Consider the following 20,235-nt stretch of genomic DNA (forward strand, 5'->3'; position numbering starts at 1 on the left):
ATTTAAAGCCTTCCTGCACTGCCTATGTCCATAAAATTGTAGTGATTAATCACAAAATGAAGGAACATCTTGCGGTCTGCTGACATAACACTGCGTTCTGACACCTACCTCTATACACAATTCTGCACTGCTGTCAGTGGGAGTTGTACATCCTGAACAATAGCAGGATGAATGGGTACCTCACAGGCTGTGAAAATATGGCTTTTACACAACAGAAAATAAGAGCTGGAAACCTCCATGGTTGTTTGAAGGTAAGTCTTAATGTCGACTAGTGATTCAATCCAGTGCTAGTTCAGTGTAAATAGTTTTCCAAAATAAACTACTCTTACTAAGCAGGGAAAAACTTACCTTCAAAAAACTGAAAAGGTCTCCAGCCTCTTTCATGCAGTGTTCTCCTTTTGGGGTTTCCCTTTTTCAATAATTATGTCAGCAGACTGGATTTCCTGCTGGGAAGCAGCAGTAAATGGCAACACTCACTGACACACTGAAATATTTCAGCAGTATGAAGACAGCACAAAACCAGTTATTTCAAAAGCAGGTTCTGAAAAGTTCTGCACTATAGTGTATTTCATCTCTGACAATGACTAAAAATGGCATAGGGATGCTCATGGTTTATGTGTCTGGTTTCCAGAATGTTGTATCAAATATCACAATTTAATCTGAAGGGGGTTTAAAACTACTATTTCCACAAAGTCTCAAGCAAGGTTCTTCCCACTGCAGGCAAAAAAAGATCTGTAATAGTTTCCTACATGCATCTTGTGAGACTAATTCTAAATCAGGGCATGCCTATTTTAGGGGGAAACACACAAACTCCAGGATCCTTCTCATTCCCTGCCATTTTTCATTCAGCCTCTCCTGCAAAACAAAAGCAAAAAGTGGCAGTAACTCAAGTCATTATAGGGTCCCTGCAAATCCACTAAGTGGAAAGATGCCATTTTTAGGTCATTCTCAAAGTAAAGACATCCCAAGATGATGTATATTTACACAGGTATTTCATGCAACTGATCGTGTTCTGTTTTTCAGTAGGACCCCCTGCTTGATACAGTGATAACTCAGTGTACCCTGAGATGTTTTCCATTACAGAACTTGTTTCATGAACACTGAACAAAGCAAGGCTGACCATACAGGTTGAAAAACCCTAAATATCACCCTCCAAATATCCCCATCCAAAACCAAACAAAAAACAACCAACCAGAACTACCCAGCAATGGTGAGGGGCGAACCTCAAACCACACAAACCAGGATTTACACTCTCCAACAAAGAGCATGGAGGCAATGTGTTTGCCAGTAAGCAAATACTGCCAGTTTAAGGAGAGGAAATGAGCATAAGAACTTGCAAAATTTTTGTGCTACAGCCACATTCTTCCAAGCATCTTTCTCCTGTTAAGGCCCTGTGGTTGAAAGAAGCAACCATCTCAGAGAGTCTGTGACACAGAAGGGCACTGCAAACTAGGGGAAGCACAGAGAATGAATGTGTTAACATGGGAGAAAACTGCAGAGCAGCTGACACCACAGGCTTCTGACAACGACGGTTTGGAGGAGTGAAACAAAAGGGAACTAAGGTTGCTGGCAGGTCCTGTCTTTAGGAAATATTCTATCGAGTTTAGCCAGGTCATTTTATTTGTTTCTCACACTATTCTGGTAAAATTTCTTTCCCTTTCCCCTGCCCCCAAACCTTTTGTGCTCATTATTTTCTCTACTGTCTCCATACTTCTGAGGTCCTCTCTTATTTGTCTCTCTCGTTTTGGTTGCAGAAAAATAAAAACTCTTATTTGCAAAGACCTTTGGAGAATAGAGAAACACTAGGTCCTGTCAGGCTAAGTGATAATTCTGTGAAATTCTGCACATAGGTATGTGAAGAAGTACCACTGGATGTGTGACATTGAGGGTTCACATGACCTCAGCTTAAACTATTTACGACAATTCTTACTCTCACACAAAGCAAAGTTGCTATCAATAAGCAAAAAGCCACTGCCCAAGGGACTTAAAGACTCAGGGTAGGACTTCTGACACTTAGAACTTCAAGAGGAAAGAAACAACAGGCTTCAGTCACTTACCTTTTTGGTAATAGTTCAGGTAAGTCTTTATACAACTGTCATTTTCCTTATAACGACCACAATAAAGTGACCTCACTCTAGAAAAACAGTTAACCTGCTAAGGGTATAGTAAATACCTCACCTTGTTCAAACCTAAACATACATGATGTCACCTAACCTGCACACAGAGCCACCTGGGCATTCTCTTGAGAAATGTCAGCTATGCTGGTGGGACTCTGTGAAGAGAAAGAGGTTTCTCTGAATTGCCTCATAAAATCAGGACCTGTAACCTTCCTAAGTTGAGTCCTGTTATTTTAACAGCCAAATAAGGAAAAAGTATTACCTTTTATACAAAAATTGCACAAAAGAAGAAAAGAAAATGAAAGAGCAGGCTAAAGTATGCCGGGTCCAGCAAGGTGTATTATAGCTGAGAATGGCAGCAAGATGAAACAGAAACTGAACATCAGCAATACAAACCCCAGAGGCAAAATTTAAAAAAATGCTAGGGATGAACAGCACAGGATATTGGCTCACCCTACAAGTCTACAGATTCTGGTCCTCAATTACATGTGTGGAAGCCAAAGCCCCAACAAAGAAAAACAAGCCTGGGAGAAGAATCAGTATTAACTGACCAAAAGAATGATAAAATGCTTCAAGGGAAATGACAACTTGAAAGTGGAAAAACATCTTAAAAAAACATTGGGAGAAGCAGAATGAAGGCAAGTATTTTTCCCCTCAGGTTTGTAGAAGAGCAGCAGAGTTAAAAATATGCAGTATTACTTCTCTACATAGACAATTTTCCTCACAAACATAAAAAAGTTGGCAGAACTATTTGTCACCTGGAGACAATGTTGCTTTAAGAAAGAACAACAATGAATCAATCACAGTATCAATGTAAACTGAAGTCCATGTATACAGAGAGCAGGCCTAAGACATTCTCCTTCAAGAAGCTTAAAAGCAAAAGAGGAGAAAATGCCCATAAAACTTTATCAGATCACAGGAACTGAGTATCCACAGTACAAATGTAAATTCCTTTGGCATGGCCTTGCCAACCTTCAAAAAACATCGGTCACCATGCACCAACCAACAAGCAGTACAGTGAAGACTTGTACCAACATATGGGATATTTAATTACAATCATAGGCTTGGGGAAATTGGCACAGGGCAGAGGAGAGGAAGGTAAATACCCTGAGATTTCATTCCATTCCTTTGCTGAAACATTTCTGTCCTTGCCACTCAGAATTTCATTCTAAAAGCAACACGACAAAGGCAGTGACTCAGCCTGGTCTGTACAAGGAACATTCAGATTATCGAGGAGGCTTTTAAACACTGAACATATTTTGGAGGTGCTGATTAGAACTGCAACAGATGTACAAACACTGCCAAATGACACGGGCATCTAGAAATCAGAGGACTTATGCCGAGGGTTGGCTACTGCAAAGCAAACACTTGCCCCAGGCATATGTGGCACTTTCTTACTGGCATAGGGCAGGTCTCAAAACTGGTCCTAACCATTCTGAGACAGCGCAACACGTGGACAAGAATATGTCCGTGAGCATATACATATGTCAAAAGACAGCAAATATGCTTTGAGCGTAAAGGCAAAACCAGTCTTTCTACTGCTGCCTCTGATTCACTGTTCAACTCCCACACTGTACGACATCAGTTCCTCCCTTCTCAGTACTGCACGCATGATTTTGTTCATAAGCTTCTCATGCTACACACTAGAATAAGATAAAACTATTTTTACCATTATTTTGAGTCGAAAGATGCTCCAAAAACTGACTGTCCCTGTTGTTAAAAGTCTCCTCCTAAATTTCCATCCTCTTAACAACATAATGCTTTGTCTTAAATAGCTCTTTCACCCTGTTCCTGGTAAATTTGTAGACCACAAGTCTTCATTCTTTGTGATCATCTTTGAAATCCATACCTGAAGCTAGCTGGGCTTAACTGATTTTGAACACAGGGAACAGACACACCAGTGATTTCAGGAAGTGTGATACACACTCCTGTAGCTGAACTGGATGGTAGATGCATCCTAGGATATCTTTGAGGTTTTTCATAGAGAAGGTGGTTGCAAACCACACTGGGGTTATGCCCTAATGGGACACCCATGACCCTACAAGCTCAAGCAGAGATTTTTGGTTTACTATGCTTCCTTAGATTTCAGCATAGATGGCCGACCATCAAGAATGATTCTGCCACCAAAAATTGCCATCCTCATGCTCCTGTTCTTCATGTCAAGGTCACTCATGAAAATATTAAGTCAGTGACAAAAGGCATCCCTGAGGATTTTCACAATCGGTATTATTCCTTTTGCTGTGTGTAAGCCAATGACAAGAAGCAGTCCTGAACTGACAAGAGAATCTGGCTGGAGCAAAGTTCATTAATCCTGGATAATGTTTTCCTAAAACAAGGGGAACTGGCACACACAGGACAGGACACTGCCAGTTTGGGTTTGCTTTTGCTTTCTCCTTCAAAATTGTATTCACATAGGACGTGGTACAGGGAGAGGTGCCATCCACGCAACAAAATACATGCCATGCTCTGAGGTAGTAATCAAGTCCAACAAGGCATTAAATTACTGCTACAGAAAAAAAATTATGCAAGAGCTCAGAGAAATCCCTTAAGACTGACAAATTAGTCTAGAAACACTTCTGGAAAGGGACCAAAGATTTTCTATTCGAAAACCTATATAAGGCAAGACTGGAAGCATAGCTGGAAGGCAGAAAACAGAGCAGCCAACAACATCTTTCCTCAAAATGCAAACATAGCAGTTGACAGGAACGTGTGGAGTGAAGCGTTTGCAATGAGCCAGACTAAGGAGTGACAGAGAGTACAGGCCAAGCATGATGTTGTGCTCAGTTAAAACTGCTTTCAAAAGACAAGTAACTTGGAGATCATAAGGATTACACCAGGTTAATTAGCTTAGAATGTTATATTGAAGTGTAGAAACTTGCTACTAGAGGCTGAAAAAAACCTCTGACTATTTTCAAAGTCTCACAGCTTTGAATATAATCATACCACCTGTTTAATGGCTTTTCTGCATAATTACTAAAAAAATCTATGAAGGTCTCTTCTTGCAGCAAAATTCTTACCTGTGACCAGTGTTTAATAGGAACAAGAGTGATTACAAATGAAAAATAATTTTAATTAAGTTTATATAGTTTCAAAGAGTATTGAAGGTTCTAATAAAGCATTTATACAAGAAGCTAGAATTGACTAAAAGCCTTACAAGTATTGTAATTCGGCAACATTATTTATGCACCCCAGTTACAACCACAGTACAGTCCACAATTTAACACATGGAAATATCTAACAAAGCCAGCAGTTCCTTTTGCACTGACAACTACAAAAATACAGCTTCAAGATGGAACTTACATTCAGGTTTTACTGAGGAGCACTTTACTTTCATAAAGTGTTTTTCAGAAACACAAGAATGATAACTTTCAAGTGTGTGTATCTGAAAGTGACCAACTCACTTGGAATTATTATGGTGAATGTTGCAAGCCCGAGCCATTAGCACCACAATCATTGGTCGAAAGGCCTTTCCCTTCCCATCAAAGTAATAATCACACATTTCCTTAAGTTCTGCTGCAGAGACCAGCAATTCCTATAAAAAGCACAAGAGCATTTCAGCATGGAAGTCACAAAGTCAATCTGTTTAGTGTAAGTAAAACAGTATGCCTGTAGAAGGTTATTGCCTGCATTCACTCCACCCAGTGTAAGCTGAAGTTGTTCTAAAAATTACTGTGAGTAATCTGAAATGTAAATGATGCATTCCAGCACTGCAAATCAGGAGCAAAAAACTGCATTCTGGTTCTATAAAATATGAGAAATTTACCTTCAGTTTAAGTTTCAGACAGTTGTTCATAAACATAAATAACATTCTTTCAATAAATATCCTCCAAATTGATGGTTGCTACTAAAAACAATCATCACAACATCCTAGAACCAAATCATCACCAATCCTCAGCCACCAAAATCCCTTACCTTTTTAATATCTTCATAGAGATTCTTCAAGTCTTTTCTACCAAGTTGAAAAGGGTCTTGGTATTTTTCATCACTAATTGTCTTACTGCAGCTGCACAAGTGGGATGTACTTGTATGATGAAACCTGGTGACAGTGTTTTTTAAGAGAGCGGTATTGTTAGAAGTCAAGTTCCCCTGATTCCCCAAACGGAAACATCTGAAAGCATTTCTCCCCCTCTCCCCTCACACAAGATTTAACCAAAAGGCTAAAATACAGGAAGGCATCAAAACATTCTTTTCAGCCACACAGTAAGGTGCAAGGACAGCAGAGCTATGTATTGATGATCATAGCCTTTGGGAGCTGGCAAAGCACATTAGGCAAATGAACACACACACTCTGCCCTTAAGAGATCACAGAAGTCTTCTGAGACACAGAACACTATGTTGCTCTCAATGTATTCCTTTTGAATATGCTATGGATAGTACAGCCTATGTTTGGAGATAGAGCCTTCACTTCTGGAAACCCAAGTATTCTGTTACTTTCTTCTCTCTCTTGTAAACGCCTGAAAAAATACTCCTGACTTAGATTTGAAATTTTTCCCTTTGTACACCCAGCTACATAATAAATTAAATCAATGCTTCCAGGTAGCATGATGATAGGAAAGTTCATCAGGAAAGGGTGAAAACTCCACCTGGATGCATTAAGCTTAGGAGATTTGTTTGTTTGTTTCTTGAAGTTTCTTCTTCTTCTGGTGTTTCCTTTTCCAAAGTGAACTGTATGTATTTTCTTGCAGCATTCTTGCTTTGCCCATTACTCTCCAGGACAGAGGACTGAGATTCAGACTCAGCACCACAGCAGCAGTCTACACAGAATTACCCAACTATGTACTGGAGTAAATAACCTTATTTTCAAACTTTACAGCTCAGAGGTGTGACTGTGCAGTTCACCCAGTAACTATGTCTTTACCCACTACACAGCAATATAAATCTCCAACTTACCGCCAAAATATATTACATATTTTTGGAAACGAGAAAGTTGAACTTCTTTGGGTAAAGTGACACATCTGCACGAAATAAAATCAGGGATAGTTTATTAGAACTTTAAACTGACAGAAAACATTTGACTACAAAAAAATGTATCCATCACCATTGCTCTATTTCTCCATTTTAACAACCCAACAACAAAGGGAGTCTCATAATCTCCTTCCACACCAAGTGAGACATGAGTGCCAATAGGCACATTGACCTGACTCTTCTGCTCCGGAGCATTGGACTTTCTCCCCTCGCAGGCCCAGCCCAGGAGGCTTATCAGTTAAATTACCAGAGCTGCTCCAAGAAAACCTTGCTTTTCACTTATGCAAGGTGCAATTTTCAAACATTCCCTGCCTGGCAGATAAATCAGGACTGCACCAGTCAAGACACAGAGAAAAGGACAAGAGCTGTTTCAATGAACCAGAAAATCATGTCTTTGTTTCCCCCTGAAGCTGTTTCAATTCAGTTTGCTGTCTATAATTTATAACTGTCCATCTTCCCTGCTAGATGTCCAGAACCCAACTTCCAAACCTAGCAATCTCTCCAGTGACCTCTCCCTGCAGACAGAGCCCAAGAGCCTGGGGGAAGGCACGGTCTCAGGTACATGATTCCAGCAGATACAGGCTGAGAAAGGAAGTACAGCTTTTGCTCAGCTCCTGGGAGTGCTGCCAGGAAGTACCGAGCCCTGCCCAATGCTGGGCTGAGCCAACCTAAAATCACTGCAATCCACGTGTTCACCAAACTGCCTCTGGAAAATCTCACTCAGAAACGCTCAAGGAGACCTGTTCCTCGTGCCTCAGCGTCTCCTCGTACGTGAATCAAAGCCTCCCTCTCCTTGGACAGGGGGAGAGAAACAAAAGCACTGTAATTGCTCAAGGGCACTCTTCCATCCTCTGTGCTTACACAACGCCATGCAAAGAGACAAAGGAAGGCGAGGAGCCCTAACTTATCACAGCTCTGCAACCCACTGCTGTCTGACTTCAGCGTCCGGCCCTATGGCTAAGACATTCCTAAGTGGCTCTCTCGGACCTCTCGCCGCGTTCTGCTGCTAAAAATAGCTGATTTCTTCCTTCAGTGCAGGCACACACAGCCTCCCTCCCTTGCACTTCTGCTTAACCCTGCAGCAGCGGCTCATGCAGGATGCTGGACACATCCGCCACAGCACTTTCCCGCGGCTCAGGACAGCCAGAGCACCTCAGGGTCAGAACCGCAGGATGGCCTCGTGAAAAAGCACCAAACCAGGCGCTGAGAGAACTGCCCCATTACCACTCACAACGCTAACACACACACGCCTTCAAAATCTCACGCTGCTGAGAACCGCTTCCCCCGCTCCCACCCAGGGACGCCTCCGAGAAGCGCACATACTAACCACTGCTGAAAAACCCTTAAGCCAGAATTTAACCTTGCAGCGAGCACGCTCCTGCCCCCAGAATGACCCCCCGGCAGGGAGCCGCCCCCAGGCCGTGGCACTTGCCGGGCGGAGGCTGCGGAACGCCGAAGGAGCAGCGGCCCCGCGGTGTCCGCCCGTGTCCGGCCCGGCGCCCCCCGCCCCATTCATTCCGCGCCCGCCCGCCGCCGCCGCCGCACTCACCGCCGCGCTGGGGGCCGGCGGGGCGCGGGGGCCGGGGCTCGGCACGGAGCCGAGCGGCGGCGCCCGGCGGCACGAGGCGCCGCTCCGCCACCACCACCGCAAGGCCATGGTGTCCCCCAGCCCCGCCGCGCCGGCACCGCCTCCCGGCACCGCCGCGACCCGGACGCGGAAGCCCCGCGCCGCCACCGCCCTCCGGCGGGGTGCCGGGCGGGCACCCCCTACGGCCTCCTTGAGGGCGGGAGACCTCAGGCCGGGTTCGTAGGTGACTCCTGAGGGCGAGGTCCGGGGACATGCGGTGGCGCCGCTGGCTGCCCGCCTGCCTGGCCTGGGGCTGTGTGGCCGCGCTGTGCGGCTCCCGCGGGCTCTGCCCGGCCCCGAACGCCTCCCGCCCCGAGCCGGGTCAGTGCCCGCGGCGCCGGGCGGCGGAGCTCTGCGCCTGGGCCCTGTCCTCCGACAGCCTCCTAGGTACGGCCTGCGCTGTCCGGGGCTGTGTGCTCCTGTCCTGCCCTGTCCGGGGCTGTGTGCTCCTGTCCTGCGCTGTCTGGGGCTGTGTGCTCTGTCCTGGGGCTGTGTGCGCCTGCCCCGGCGCTCTGTACCTCCTGTCCTGCCCCTCCCGGGCCTGTGCACACCTGCCCTGCCCGGCGCTATTGTTTGGTGGGTTGTAGCAGCTACTAAAGCCAGTAACTAATCGAAGACCTATATACGCAGTCAAATACTAGTTTTAAAATTAAGACTAGATTGGCCATTAGGAGCTTTTTTTCGTTGTTGATTTTTTTTTTTTTCTCCGAGTCCCAATTACGTGTTAGTGCAGAGTTGATAACCTGACACCTGTCTGGAAGTACACAAAGCGTTTCAGCTCTCCTAGCTCTCGGGCATACAAGACTGGTTGTAATCATAATGATAATTGATATGATAACATTACAGAACTAATTTAATCAGATGACACAATTACTTGCGAACATTTAGAAATCATAGTCACTGATAAATCTTGTGGCAGCTGGGTATAACAGGATCTGTCATTAGAGGCAGTACGAAACATGGCTAGCAGCAAAGCTCCAGAGATGCTAGCTAACTTAAAATTTTTACAAAACAGTGACTAGGAGGTCCTGGGATTTTATCATTAATGTGGAATTGTAAGATTGTGGCAAGCAAAAATCCAAAACGATGGTAAACCACACTGTTTTAAAACCATATTTGCTCTCTGTTACCATGGAAAAGGGCACAGAGCAGGTCTGAAGGAAGAATGAAGCACAACTTCTGAGTACACACGTTATGCTACAGCAAGAACTACATCTTCTAACTCATTCACTCAGAAAAGACTTCATCTGTTTTCTTGTTTTGCTTGGTGATCATTGCTGCAAATGGACTGTATACAGCAGTTACTGGTGCACAGTGACTTAAATCTGTTGCACTACATTGTTCAGGTGGGGGGAAAGCTGAACTTCTCTGTCTCATGCGAGTATCTTTTAGGGTGTATATAATTTAGTGCAACATGAAACTGCCCTGAGACTGTTCTAGTCACAGTCAATTCAGTCTATGCTTAGATATGGTTTAGATCTTAAAACTAGATTGCCCTGGAAGATTCTTTAACTGCAGAATTCAGTCCTTTTCAGAAATTCCAAGCAATAAAATCCTGAATTTATTTTGGCTTGTCTTTCATGAAGGCTTAATATGCATTGGTAAAGTGGTAATGTTTCAAGTTCTAATTGTTTTTAAAGCATTTTGGTTGGATTTAAGAGGAAACCTATTATGAATAATATGATTAATTGCTTTTTATAAGACATTTGTTGTCTGTTTCATGTTTACAGATCCTTTTCCAGTTGATGTGATCCAAGAAAATTATGTCCGTAATGTGAGAAACTGCATTTTTTCAATTGTCTATCCTACACCTTTTAAATCTAGAGTTCGTCTTGTAGCTGTTTCAAAGGTTGGCTATTGTTTTTTATTCCTCTCTAATTAGTAGAAATTATTAATACGTGTACTAAAATATATTTCAATGTTCATATGGTATTTAGTGTGAAACATTTTCTCAATATATACTTTAAACAAACAGCATTTAAAACATACTGTGAGATGTCTTTTAATAATGAAATCTGTAGAGAAAACATGTTCACTTCCACTGCAAATTTGATCATGTTCAAGTATTATTTCTTTCTCCAGGATGTTCTTGAAAATATTTTGGATCTTGATATATCTGTCAAAGCATCGTCTGATTTTCTGGAGTTCGTCAGTGGTGCAAAAGTGATATTTGGGTCTGTTCCTTTGGCCCATAGGTATGGGGGTCACCAGGTAAGTATGGCACTCGTTCTTCCAGGTGGAATTGAGTTGGTCTTTTCTTGTGAATTACACCTTGATAATACCTATATGTACATGAGTATATGCCTGTGAGTACATGAACACTTACTAACCTTTTGATTGCAGATTTGTTCTTCATAAGGGCTGCAGGTGGAAAAGACTGATAATATCCTTCCACAGTACCCTATTTACTTTCTCTGCTTTTGTTTATGCCTGAAGCAAATGATCATTTTAATTTTCATTAGCTGCCGAGTCTGCTTAGCACCCCAGCAGCCTGGCCAGCTCTGATTTGTGATAGATACTAATAGCTCAAAGGAGTGAAGAAGGACAGAGCCTCACTGCAATACCATGATTACTGAGATTCAAGTTTCATTGAAATGGCTATGATTATTCATGGAGAAGAATGGTAGAATTTGATTTGTAACTTCCAATTAAAAAAACCAAAATAAACCATGTGGGTGTAAAGGCTCATTATACAAAAAAGACAGGTCTGTAGCTGTACCTCATAGCTGGAAGGTAAAAAAAAAAGAGGATTACTGGTGTTACTCTTTTCCTGTGGTTTTCTGATTCATTTTTGGTGAAATACAGCCTTAGGGGTCAACATTTAAATGACTATGTGAGCAAATGTGTCTTTTGTGAGGACCTACATGTAATCTCTATTGTTTCAAGTATAATTTCTATAAATTTTAGAGGACAATAACTTGATTTTAATTTTTGTCAGTTTGGTAGCTGGGCAGGTCAGCTGGGGGATGGAAGAGCCCACTTGATCGGAGTATATACAAACAGGTGTGACTTCTTTTAAAGTGTCTGATTGAACTCTGTGTTCAATTTAGCTGATTCATGGTTAACCTGAGGTATACTTTTAGAAATGCCAATGGTATTTTTGCAGGCATGGTGAGAGGTGGGAACTGCAGTTAAAAGGGTCAGGAAAGACCCCATACTCCAGGTAAGTTGCAGTTATTCTGTGTACTCCAAAACTGAATGTTTTCTTTTTGAAATTTGCCTTGATTTTATGACCTATTCCCTATCTCTCTTGATAGGAATGGCGATGGAAGAGCTGTGCTTCGCTCTTCTGTTCGAGAGTTTTTGTGTAGTGAGGCCATGCACTATCTTGGAATTCCTACAAGCAGAGCTGCTAGGTATTTTTCTTTACTTTTTCACAGTATCCTAATTTAGAGGTAATTTTGTGACTGAGTTTAACTGAACATCAATGAAGCAGGACAGTTAGTTTTCAGGATGATAGATCTCTTCATATGTATGCAATCAGATCAAAATATATCCTTCCATAGATTTTTGGATAAAACTTCGCAATAATAATAAGCTCCAGCAATTAATGGCATCACATAGTTTGCTGGATTCTAGAAATCCAACTTAACTTTAGTGTAGTAAAGACTCATTTCTATAAAGTTAATCCAAGTTCTAGAACCTGCCAACTAGGAAAATGTTGAAAGTGGCTTTTTTTGTACTGTCATTTTTAAGATTGCTGGGAAAAATTGTCAGTCATATGAACAAACATTAATATTGGAGGTAGAACTGAATGTAGGCAATTGCTCTCAATTGCTCTCAAACACCCCTTGAGCACAGAGAGAGATTTTATAAAAAAATAATTTAAAACTAATTCTGTCTGAACCAAAGGAGACTAACACATACATTCATTTGGATGATTTTCTCAGAATCAAGTAACTGAATATTTTCAGGTGATTGTGTTTAAAATGCCAAGTTCATTTTGTGTTCCAAGTAGTCTCAAGTCTATACTGCAGTGTTTCAGGCTTCAAAGAAAGTAAATGTTCTGCAGAAAAAGCTTGTACTCAGCTGCCACATGGCTAGGTGTCTGTATTTGCAAAGTGTCTGCAAATCTCTTCAGCATTAGTTCTAACTCATTTGCTCTGTTGAAGTGCAGTGTTTTTAAATGACATTTTTGATGGCTTATTCACTGACTTCATCTTGAGACTCTTTGCTGTTGGCTGTTAGTGCAGAACTTTAAATCTGTCTGAGTATCAGCAGGAAATCATTTGGCAGGTTAGAGCCTCTCTTTGCTGTCATCTCAACAAATTGTGTAGTGCAAAACCAGTATGAAATTACCCCTTTACTGTGCACGAATTCTACTGAGCACACAGTGTGCTTTAGTTCCCTGCTTGCTGGCATATTGGTTAAATGCCTGGCTCTCTTAACTGTTGTACAAGCTCTGCAGACTGTTTGCAAGACTTAATTTGGAAAAACCCCAGCTGACAGCCATATTCTTCCCGATGGGGAGCTGTTGTACTGAGGCTGGTGGGATGCACTTTACAGAGGTCTTGTCAAGTCTTGGCAGAAGTAGGAGGAAAAACCTTATGGCTTATCCCAGAACACCCAGCAGGTTGGTTTGCTCTATTAATTTTAAGTACTGTGTTCCCAATGGGGTGCTACAGTTTATGACCGTACTGCTAGATACAGAACACTTCATACAGTACCATTTTAGTCCCATACTGGCACTACCAGTGAGCAGTGTTACACATTAAGTCAAAAAAGTGAGCCAATATACAAAGTTTTCAGAGTGGCCTTTACTTGCATAGTTCACGCAGGACAGCAGGGAGAGCACTTAGGAGTGTAAAGTGAAGCCTTTAAGTGAGAGCCAGGTAGGGAGGGATATAATCCATCCATCCTTCTGTGAGTCCTGTTCCAGCTTCTTTGGTGTAAGAGCTTTTCAGTGCTCCGTTTCCTGTGTTGAGTGTACAGCTGGTCTGCTGCTGCCTTCTCTCCAGTATTGGTACTTACCAACTACAGGGACCATTGGAGAACTACTTTTCTAGTGGGAATTTATGTTTATGTGGCTGCTCAGCTACCTGGCCAGCTCTCAAGTGCTGCACGTCTGTACTAGCTAAGTGTTGATGCCCCCATGGAATTTTGTGTCAGCAATAGAAGTGCTGGTATTCTGTAGGAATTCTGCAGAGAGCCTGCTGAGAGTTACATAGTAAAAAGGAAACAACCTTTCTGGCAGAGGTCTGTTCAAAACAGTGAAGTTTAATAGCACAACTTTTGTGCCTTCTGTCCCTTAGGGCTCTGCTGCACACACTGTTTTGTAAGTGTCTGAGGTTCATTCCCTGCTTCTAATTTTTTTTGTTTTCTCTTGAAGGATGAAGATTTTCTTCTTCCATCTAATTTGTATCAGAGCTTTTTGTACTTAATCCTACAGACATACCAGTTGGTTTCAAATGGGTATTTTGAAAAAAAATCCCTAATTCTACTTGTATCAGTACAGCTCCAGTAAAAGGACCAGATTGATTTCTGTATATTTTTCCCCTCCTGAAAAAATTCACTGCCTGTTCTTTGCAGTTAACAGAACATCCAGTTTGAATAGCTACTAGATATCTTCAAAAATACTGAATATAATAACAATAATTTAGTTTCAAACCCACAGTTACTGTTGCAAGCAACTGCACTATGTAAGACTTCATGCTATTTCTTTTCATGACCTTTTTGTACATATTTATGTTTATATGCATATGCCACAGTTTTGGTTCAACTGAGTTCTTTCTAAAATTTCAATGCTCAAGTATGTAAAACCAGAATCTAGTGTACTTTCAAAATTTAACTCTTGGTAATTAACACTGTGACTGTTTTCAGTCATATTTATGAATGGAATATTGGGTTTGCATCTTCTTTGCTATATACCTCAAAGAAAAGCTTGGTTTTGTCTTCTCTGCTATCTTCAACTACCTGATAAGTAGCAGATATATGTAACTGCATTAAATATCAAATAGCATGCCACCCAACTATATTTTGAATCATGGAATCATAATTTGGGTTGGAAGAGACTTTTACTGGTCTAGTCCAAGTCCCCCCTCAATGAGCAGGGACATCTTCACTAGATCAGGTTGTTCAAAGCCCCCTCCAACCTGAGCTTGAATATTTCCATGGTTGGGGCATCTACCACCTTTCTGGGCACCCTGTTCCAGTGTCTCACCACCCTCTGAGTAAAAAACTTCTTCCTAGTATCTAATCTAAACCTGCCCTCTTTCAGTTTACAGACATTCCCCCTTGTCTATCACTAGAGGCTCTGGTAAAGAGTACCTGTCCAGCTCTCTAGTAGCCTCCTCTATGGACTGGAAGGTGCTATGAGGTCTTCCCATACTCCCCATGAACAGTCCCAACTTTCTCAGTCTGTCCTCATAGGAGAGGTGCTCCAGTTCTCTGGTCATTTTTGTGGCCCTCCTCTAGACCCACTCCAATAGGTCCATGTCTCTCCTGAATAGAATAATATTTTCCAGTTATCAACAAGCAAAGATAAAGAAGAATTACATAAAATGAGCTAATTATCCTCCTGCTAGACTCTTGAACAAGGAGTCTTCTGTGCCTATTGAGGGGATAAGATCTCTTTCAGAAGATGGCACCAAGCTGGATTGTCAGTGTAATCCCAGTTGCTTTGGAGAGAAAACTTCCTACTTGTTAACCTCAGAGGAACATGATGCCCTTGCATAGTTTGTGAGGATTGATTTTTTGTGATAGAACAGAAAATACAATGAAATTATGTATTTTATTTCACAGAATTAATGTAAGCTGTGGAATAAAGGAAGCTGTGCTGAACTTTCACAAATCTCAATATTTGTATAAACATAAAAATTTATAGGATGTGCAGAATTTTAAGGCAAATGAAAGGAAGAGATTGGTTTTAAAAATCTAAGTACCAGTAGCAGTGATTGCTAAGGGTCCCAGATCTGTCCCTGAAGTTTCTGAGATAATTTTGGCTCATGTAAAGGGCAACCTCCATCTGATGCAACAATTTGGTTTCTAATTTCTCTGTCCTCAAAATTTCCATGTTGTCCCCAGGGAAATTGTTAGTTAATGTTACAATCACACTAATATGTCACTGAGGTTCCAAGTGAACGCACTACTCTTTTTGAGAGCAGCCTTCTCCCCAGGAACAGTGAGAGTAATGAAATTGGACAACATTGTATTAAATACAAAATAAATGCGTCTTGGTCGTGAACCTTGGTAAGCCCCAGCATCTTTGCCTGTGTCATTTGTAAATACAAAGCTATGCCACCAAAAGATCTTTCTTTTTATGAAGAAAATGAATTTATATGAAATATGACTTTGATCTTCATTATGAATTATTTTTGCTGAGATAATTTTTAATGTTCATTTCTTGTTTGCTACAGCTTAATTGTAAGTGACGATGATGTGTGGAGAGACCAATTTTACAATGGAAATATTAAGAAAGAAAGAGGTAATGAACATATTTTAAAATAATATATTACAACATTGTAACTTAATTCTCCATTAAAAATGCGTAATAAAAATAATAAATTGGCTTAATTTAATTTATTAAGATATAAAACCTCTCCTGAGAAAATAAATCTGAACCATATCCTTGTTGAAGAAATGAAGCCCTCTGAACAGGTCTTCTATGATTGTGGCATACATATTGCAAGAATATAATTTTGATTTTCACTTCCCATTACCAAAATGATATTAAAAACTAGGGAAATTTTCCATTGTTTTGATAGCAATACCAGGATGGTGGGAATGCAGTTGTGGCCATGTCATTGCTACATCATCTACACCTGCTCTGAAAAAGAGTGAGATGGCACAGCATGGGGAAAAATCTGTTTGTGTTCTATCTTTAAGTCTAGTATTTCTGGAGCAGTTCTAGTATTAATGCACTAACAGAATTTTGCCTGTGGTTGCTGGTAAAGCAAATCAAGCTTCATCATTAAAATGCATGTGTAGTAAACTAATATTATACATTTTCATCTGTTATGTGTTAGGCATACTTACAAAAATACCAGTTTAACTGTGCATATATAAACTGTGTCTATAGAAACAACACATGATGGCTTTTGCTATGGAACTGTTTTATTTTGCTGATACCCTGTTTACATTTAAACACACTTGTCTCTATATTTAAGGTGCAATAGTGCTACGACTTGCCAAATCATGGTTTCGTATAGGATCCTTGGAAATCTTAACTCACTCTGGGGAACTGGATTTACTAAGGTTTGAATTTGATCTTCATAGTAACCGTAATACTTTTCTCAACAATCAAATTGCATTAGAATTCATGTATACAGTTGGAATTTAGACATAAATTAATTAGCAAGTAAGATTATATAATTTAGAAAGGTAACCTGCTGTTTTTATACAAGCATACCAAAGATCTTTCCTCACGAGAGTAAAACCCCCGAGATGTTTCTAAAGGCCTGGATCTTACAAAATGAGACAAGTTTTATACCTGAAATAGTTGTGGTAACTAAGCACTAGGGAGGAGTTGCTTGTTTTGGAAAATTTGTAAGTTGAAAGTCTAAGTTCCTACATTTCTCAGTTTTCTGTGACACGTCCTGCAACTTTTAATGCATATATGCCATTTCCCTAAGCCTGTCTTACAGGAATCTAGAGCACTGTTTTGGGAATGGCCAGTTACTGTGTAAGTAACCCTACTTCATAAGAATTCAGCCATAAAATCTTCTTTGTGAGAATTCTGATATAGAATGATTATTCCTTGTAATCTGATACTGGTTTTTTGGAAATGCAAATTCTTTTTTTTTCCGAAAAAAATGGATATTGGTGCATGCAAAACCAGGTCCTGGTGTGCTCTGGAGGTTTAAGGTGGGAATAATTTTAACTCTGTTTGGCAGTTTCCAGTTGTATTTATGACTACAGCCTGTCTCTAAGCATTTGGAAGAGCTTAATCTAATATTCATTGGAATAAATAGACTGAGTTTTTAATAACTATTTGTGGCAAGCTGTAGATCAGCATTTTGCTGTTTGAAAAGAAGAATTTTTAATGATCAGTTCTAAAGTACCAGTTTTGTTTAAAGAATTCTGTTTCTTCTGTTACAGAAGATTGCTAGACTTTATCATTGAGGAACATTTTCCATCAATAGCTATGAACGATTCAAATAGATATCTGGTAAGTCTTTTTATTTTCCACAAGCACGGGAACAAAATTACAGGAAGGTCTTCACAATTTCAAGTTTGGCAAGATTTTAAAATTTGAAGTAAGATTCCAGGTTTTATTAGCAAAAGTTTATTAATTCTCTGCAGTGAAAATCTGCTGCTTTGATTTTTTTTGTTTTCTCAAAGTCAAATATGAACATTTTCCACCAGTTTTCATTATGGAGATGTTTATTGCGAAGCTTCCATTTTCTGTTGTGTTTTGTTCTCTTGCTGCTCAGGTTTTCAGTGAACAGTGGTCATGAAGTGATGAAGTGTGCTTTTGCTAATGTAATTGTAGTATATATAGTATATTATAGTAGACACCCTAGTATATATAGTGTCTGGGTTTTTTTGTTTTGGTTTTTTTTTTTTAATTTTACTTCTTAATTTCTTTCAGGGCATCTGTGTATACTTATTTAAGTATAGTCTTTGCTGGATAAGGTTATTATGTACTCACATAATTTGGAACGGGAATGACAAGTCCTGACAGACAGATACCTAAATTTGAAAAATAGAATGTATTACTTATTTCTAAGGTGAATAAAATGCTTATGTTTATCAATATTTTTGATACAGAGAACTTAAAGTAAAAGATGTATTTGATTTTAGGAATTTTTCTCTACAGTCGTGTCAGAGACTGCAAATCTGATTGCAATGTGGATGTCTGTGGGGTTTGCACATGGTAAGGTGCCAGATGGCATTGGCTTTAGGGGAGGGACACTTTATAGTAATATACTTAAAAATGGCTTTTATTTGTCACCTTGGTCTTCAGTTCTGTTGCTGTCTTCGCCCACAGCTTTATCTGTTATACAAGGGGCTTTTGTAACAGAGTTACAAAACTCTCTGATCTCTCCAAGCACAGCTGTGACAGAACGAGTATATGGGGGCAAGAATTCTCAGAGCTGTTGCAACAGTGCAGTGTGCAAAGGCGGTGTACTGATGCCATATATAAGTTTAACTGCTCTGAATTTGATCCCCCCACATGAAGCCCTGGCCTTTCACAGCACACAGGAGGCAGAGCTGTCCAGCTCTGCTGCAGATTTGTGGGATTAACCCCAAAACAGCAGCGGGAGTGGGAGCCTCGGTGTCCTGCAGGGCACGGGCTGGGGGCAGAGGGACAGGGCAATTTTCCAGAGTCTGATTCCTGAGAGCTCTCTAAATTCAGTGGATCTGTTTCACATCAAATTGCTTAGAGACCGGGGTTCAGGTGGAATTTTAACTTCTGTTTCTCCTTTCTGTTTAATTGTAGGTGTGTGCAATACAGATAACTTCAGTTTATTATCCATAACAATAGATTATGGTCCATTTGGATTTATGGACTCCTATGACCCCAGTGAGTGTAGCACCTGTTTTCATTTTTAATCTTTTTTACTTAATCTTTTTATATTAAATTATATAGTTTCCATTGCATGAAAACTCCTATCATTATTAGCAGAAAAACCCTAAGCATGTGTACTCTTCGAAGAACTCTAGGGAAAAAAATTGCATCAGTGACCAGTTTTATGATACACTATATAGGTTGCATTCAAGGGCTAAAAGTCTTGCTGATGAAATATTACTATTAAACCCATTTCCATGAGACTGTTTCCATTTGAGCACCACCAATTCAATAGCTGCTGCAACAGAAGCCTAGAAAACAAAAAACTGTGTATTGCCGGAATCAGCCAAAAGCAGAAGTGGAATACAGTAACTTCACATGCATCAAGCTTTAGCTTTATAGTTGCAGCAGCTGATTATATATTGGAAGAAAATAAATCAACCCTACACAGTCATGGCAACCTTTATTTGAAAGTCTCAACTCAGTCTGGGATTGATAGATACACATTCAGTATGTACATAAATGTATATTACTAGAATATTGTTTATAGCTTCCAACTGAATAAACTTCAGAATCAGCAGTGCTTATCTTGCTGTGTGTTTTCATGCCTGCAGCCTCAAATTAAGGAAAACTCACGAGAGTAAATGTCATATTGTTTCATTGTATTGAACAAAATGGGGCTTTTTTGCTTTTAGATCTTTCTCTGTAGGGTGGGTTGACCCCAGCTGGCAATTAATGACCCACAAGCCACTTGTTCACTCACCCTTGCTGCGGGCTGAGAGAGAGGATTGGAAAAGTAAGGCTAAGAAAAAGTTTATGAGTCAAGATAAAGACATTTGAGTAAGTCAAGGGGGAGAAAAGGGCAGGGGTGACCAGCAAGTGATGCAAAGATAATCACTCACCATATCTCACCACCAGACTGTTGCAGGGTCAGTCCCCAGATAACAGCTGCCATGGAAAAACTACCCCTGGTTTTTATTGTTTTAAATGTGGAATATCCCTTTATCATATTTAAAAGCTGGGCTCAGCTGTCCCAGCTGCATCCCCTCCTAGCCTCTTGCCCACCCCAGCCTCAT

At 40.6% G+C, this 20,235-nt stretch overlaps 2 protein-coding genes across 4 annotated transcripts in view; one reads left to right on the top strand and one right to left on the bottom strand.

Annotated features, from left to right (window-relative positions):
• The window catches only part of PDSS1 (decaprenyl diphosphate synthase subunit 1), a 23,720-nt gene extending 14,797 nt beyond the window's left edge, over positions 1 to 8,923 (bottom strand). Inside the window, 5 exon segments of the mRNA XM_069006603.1 lie at positions 5,519 to 5,649; positions 6,030 to 6,153; positions 7,008 to 7,072; positions 8,632 to 8,850; positions 8,852 to 8,923. Coding sequence (XP_068862704.1) covers positions 5,519 to 5,649; positions 6,030 to 6,153; positions 7,008 to 7,072; positions 8,632 to 8,850; positions 8,852 to 8,923 — 611 coding nt within the window.
• LOC138106273 (protein adenylyltransferase SelO-like) overlaps positions 8,922 to 20,235 on the top strand; it is a 23,310-nt gene continuing 11,996 nt past the window's right edge. For 2 of the 3 annotated variants that reach the window (XM_069006600.1, XM_069006602.1), the window contains exons 1-12: positions 8,922 to 9,096; positions 10,440 to 10,558; positions 10,792 to 10,920; positions 11,648 to 11,712; positions 11,816 to 11,872; positions 11,967 to 12,065; positions 16,065 to 16,132; positions 16,413 to 16,484; positions 16,815 to 16,902; positions 17,746 to 17,815; positions 18,451 to 18,523; positions 19,091 to 19,174. In XM_069006600.1, the coding sequence (XP_068862701.1) occupies positions 8,922 to 9,096; positions 10,440 to 10,558; positions 10,792 to 10,920; positions 11,648 to 11,712; positions 11,816 to 11,872; positions 11,967 to 12,065; positions 16,065 to 16,132; positions 16,413 to 16,484; positions 16,815 to 16,902; positions 17,746 to 17,815; positions 18,451 to 18,523; positions 19,091 to 19,174 (1,099 nt within the window). The remainder of the gene's footprint in view (positions 9,097 to 10,439; positions 10,559 to 10,791; positions 10,921 to 11,647; positions 11,713 to 11,815; positions 11,873 to 11,966; positions 12,066 to 16,064; positions 16,133 to 16,412; positions 16,485 to 16,814; positions 16,903 to 17,745; positions 17,816 to 18,450; positions 18,524 to 19,090; positions 19,175 to 20,235) is intronic. The other variant, XM_069006601.1, reaches the window with a different exon arrangement.

The sequence above is a fragment of the Aphelocoma coerulescens genome, chromosome 2 (assembly GCF_041296385.1).
Source record: "Aphelocoma coerulescens isolate FSJ_1873_10779 chromosome 2, UR_Acoe_1.0, whole genome shotgun sequence".
In the NCBI taxonomy this organism is placed as follows: Eukaryota; Metazoa; Chordata; class Aves; order Passeriformes; family Corvidae; genus Aphelocoma; species Aphelocoma coerulescens.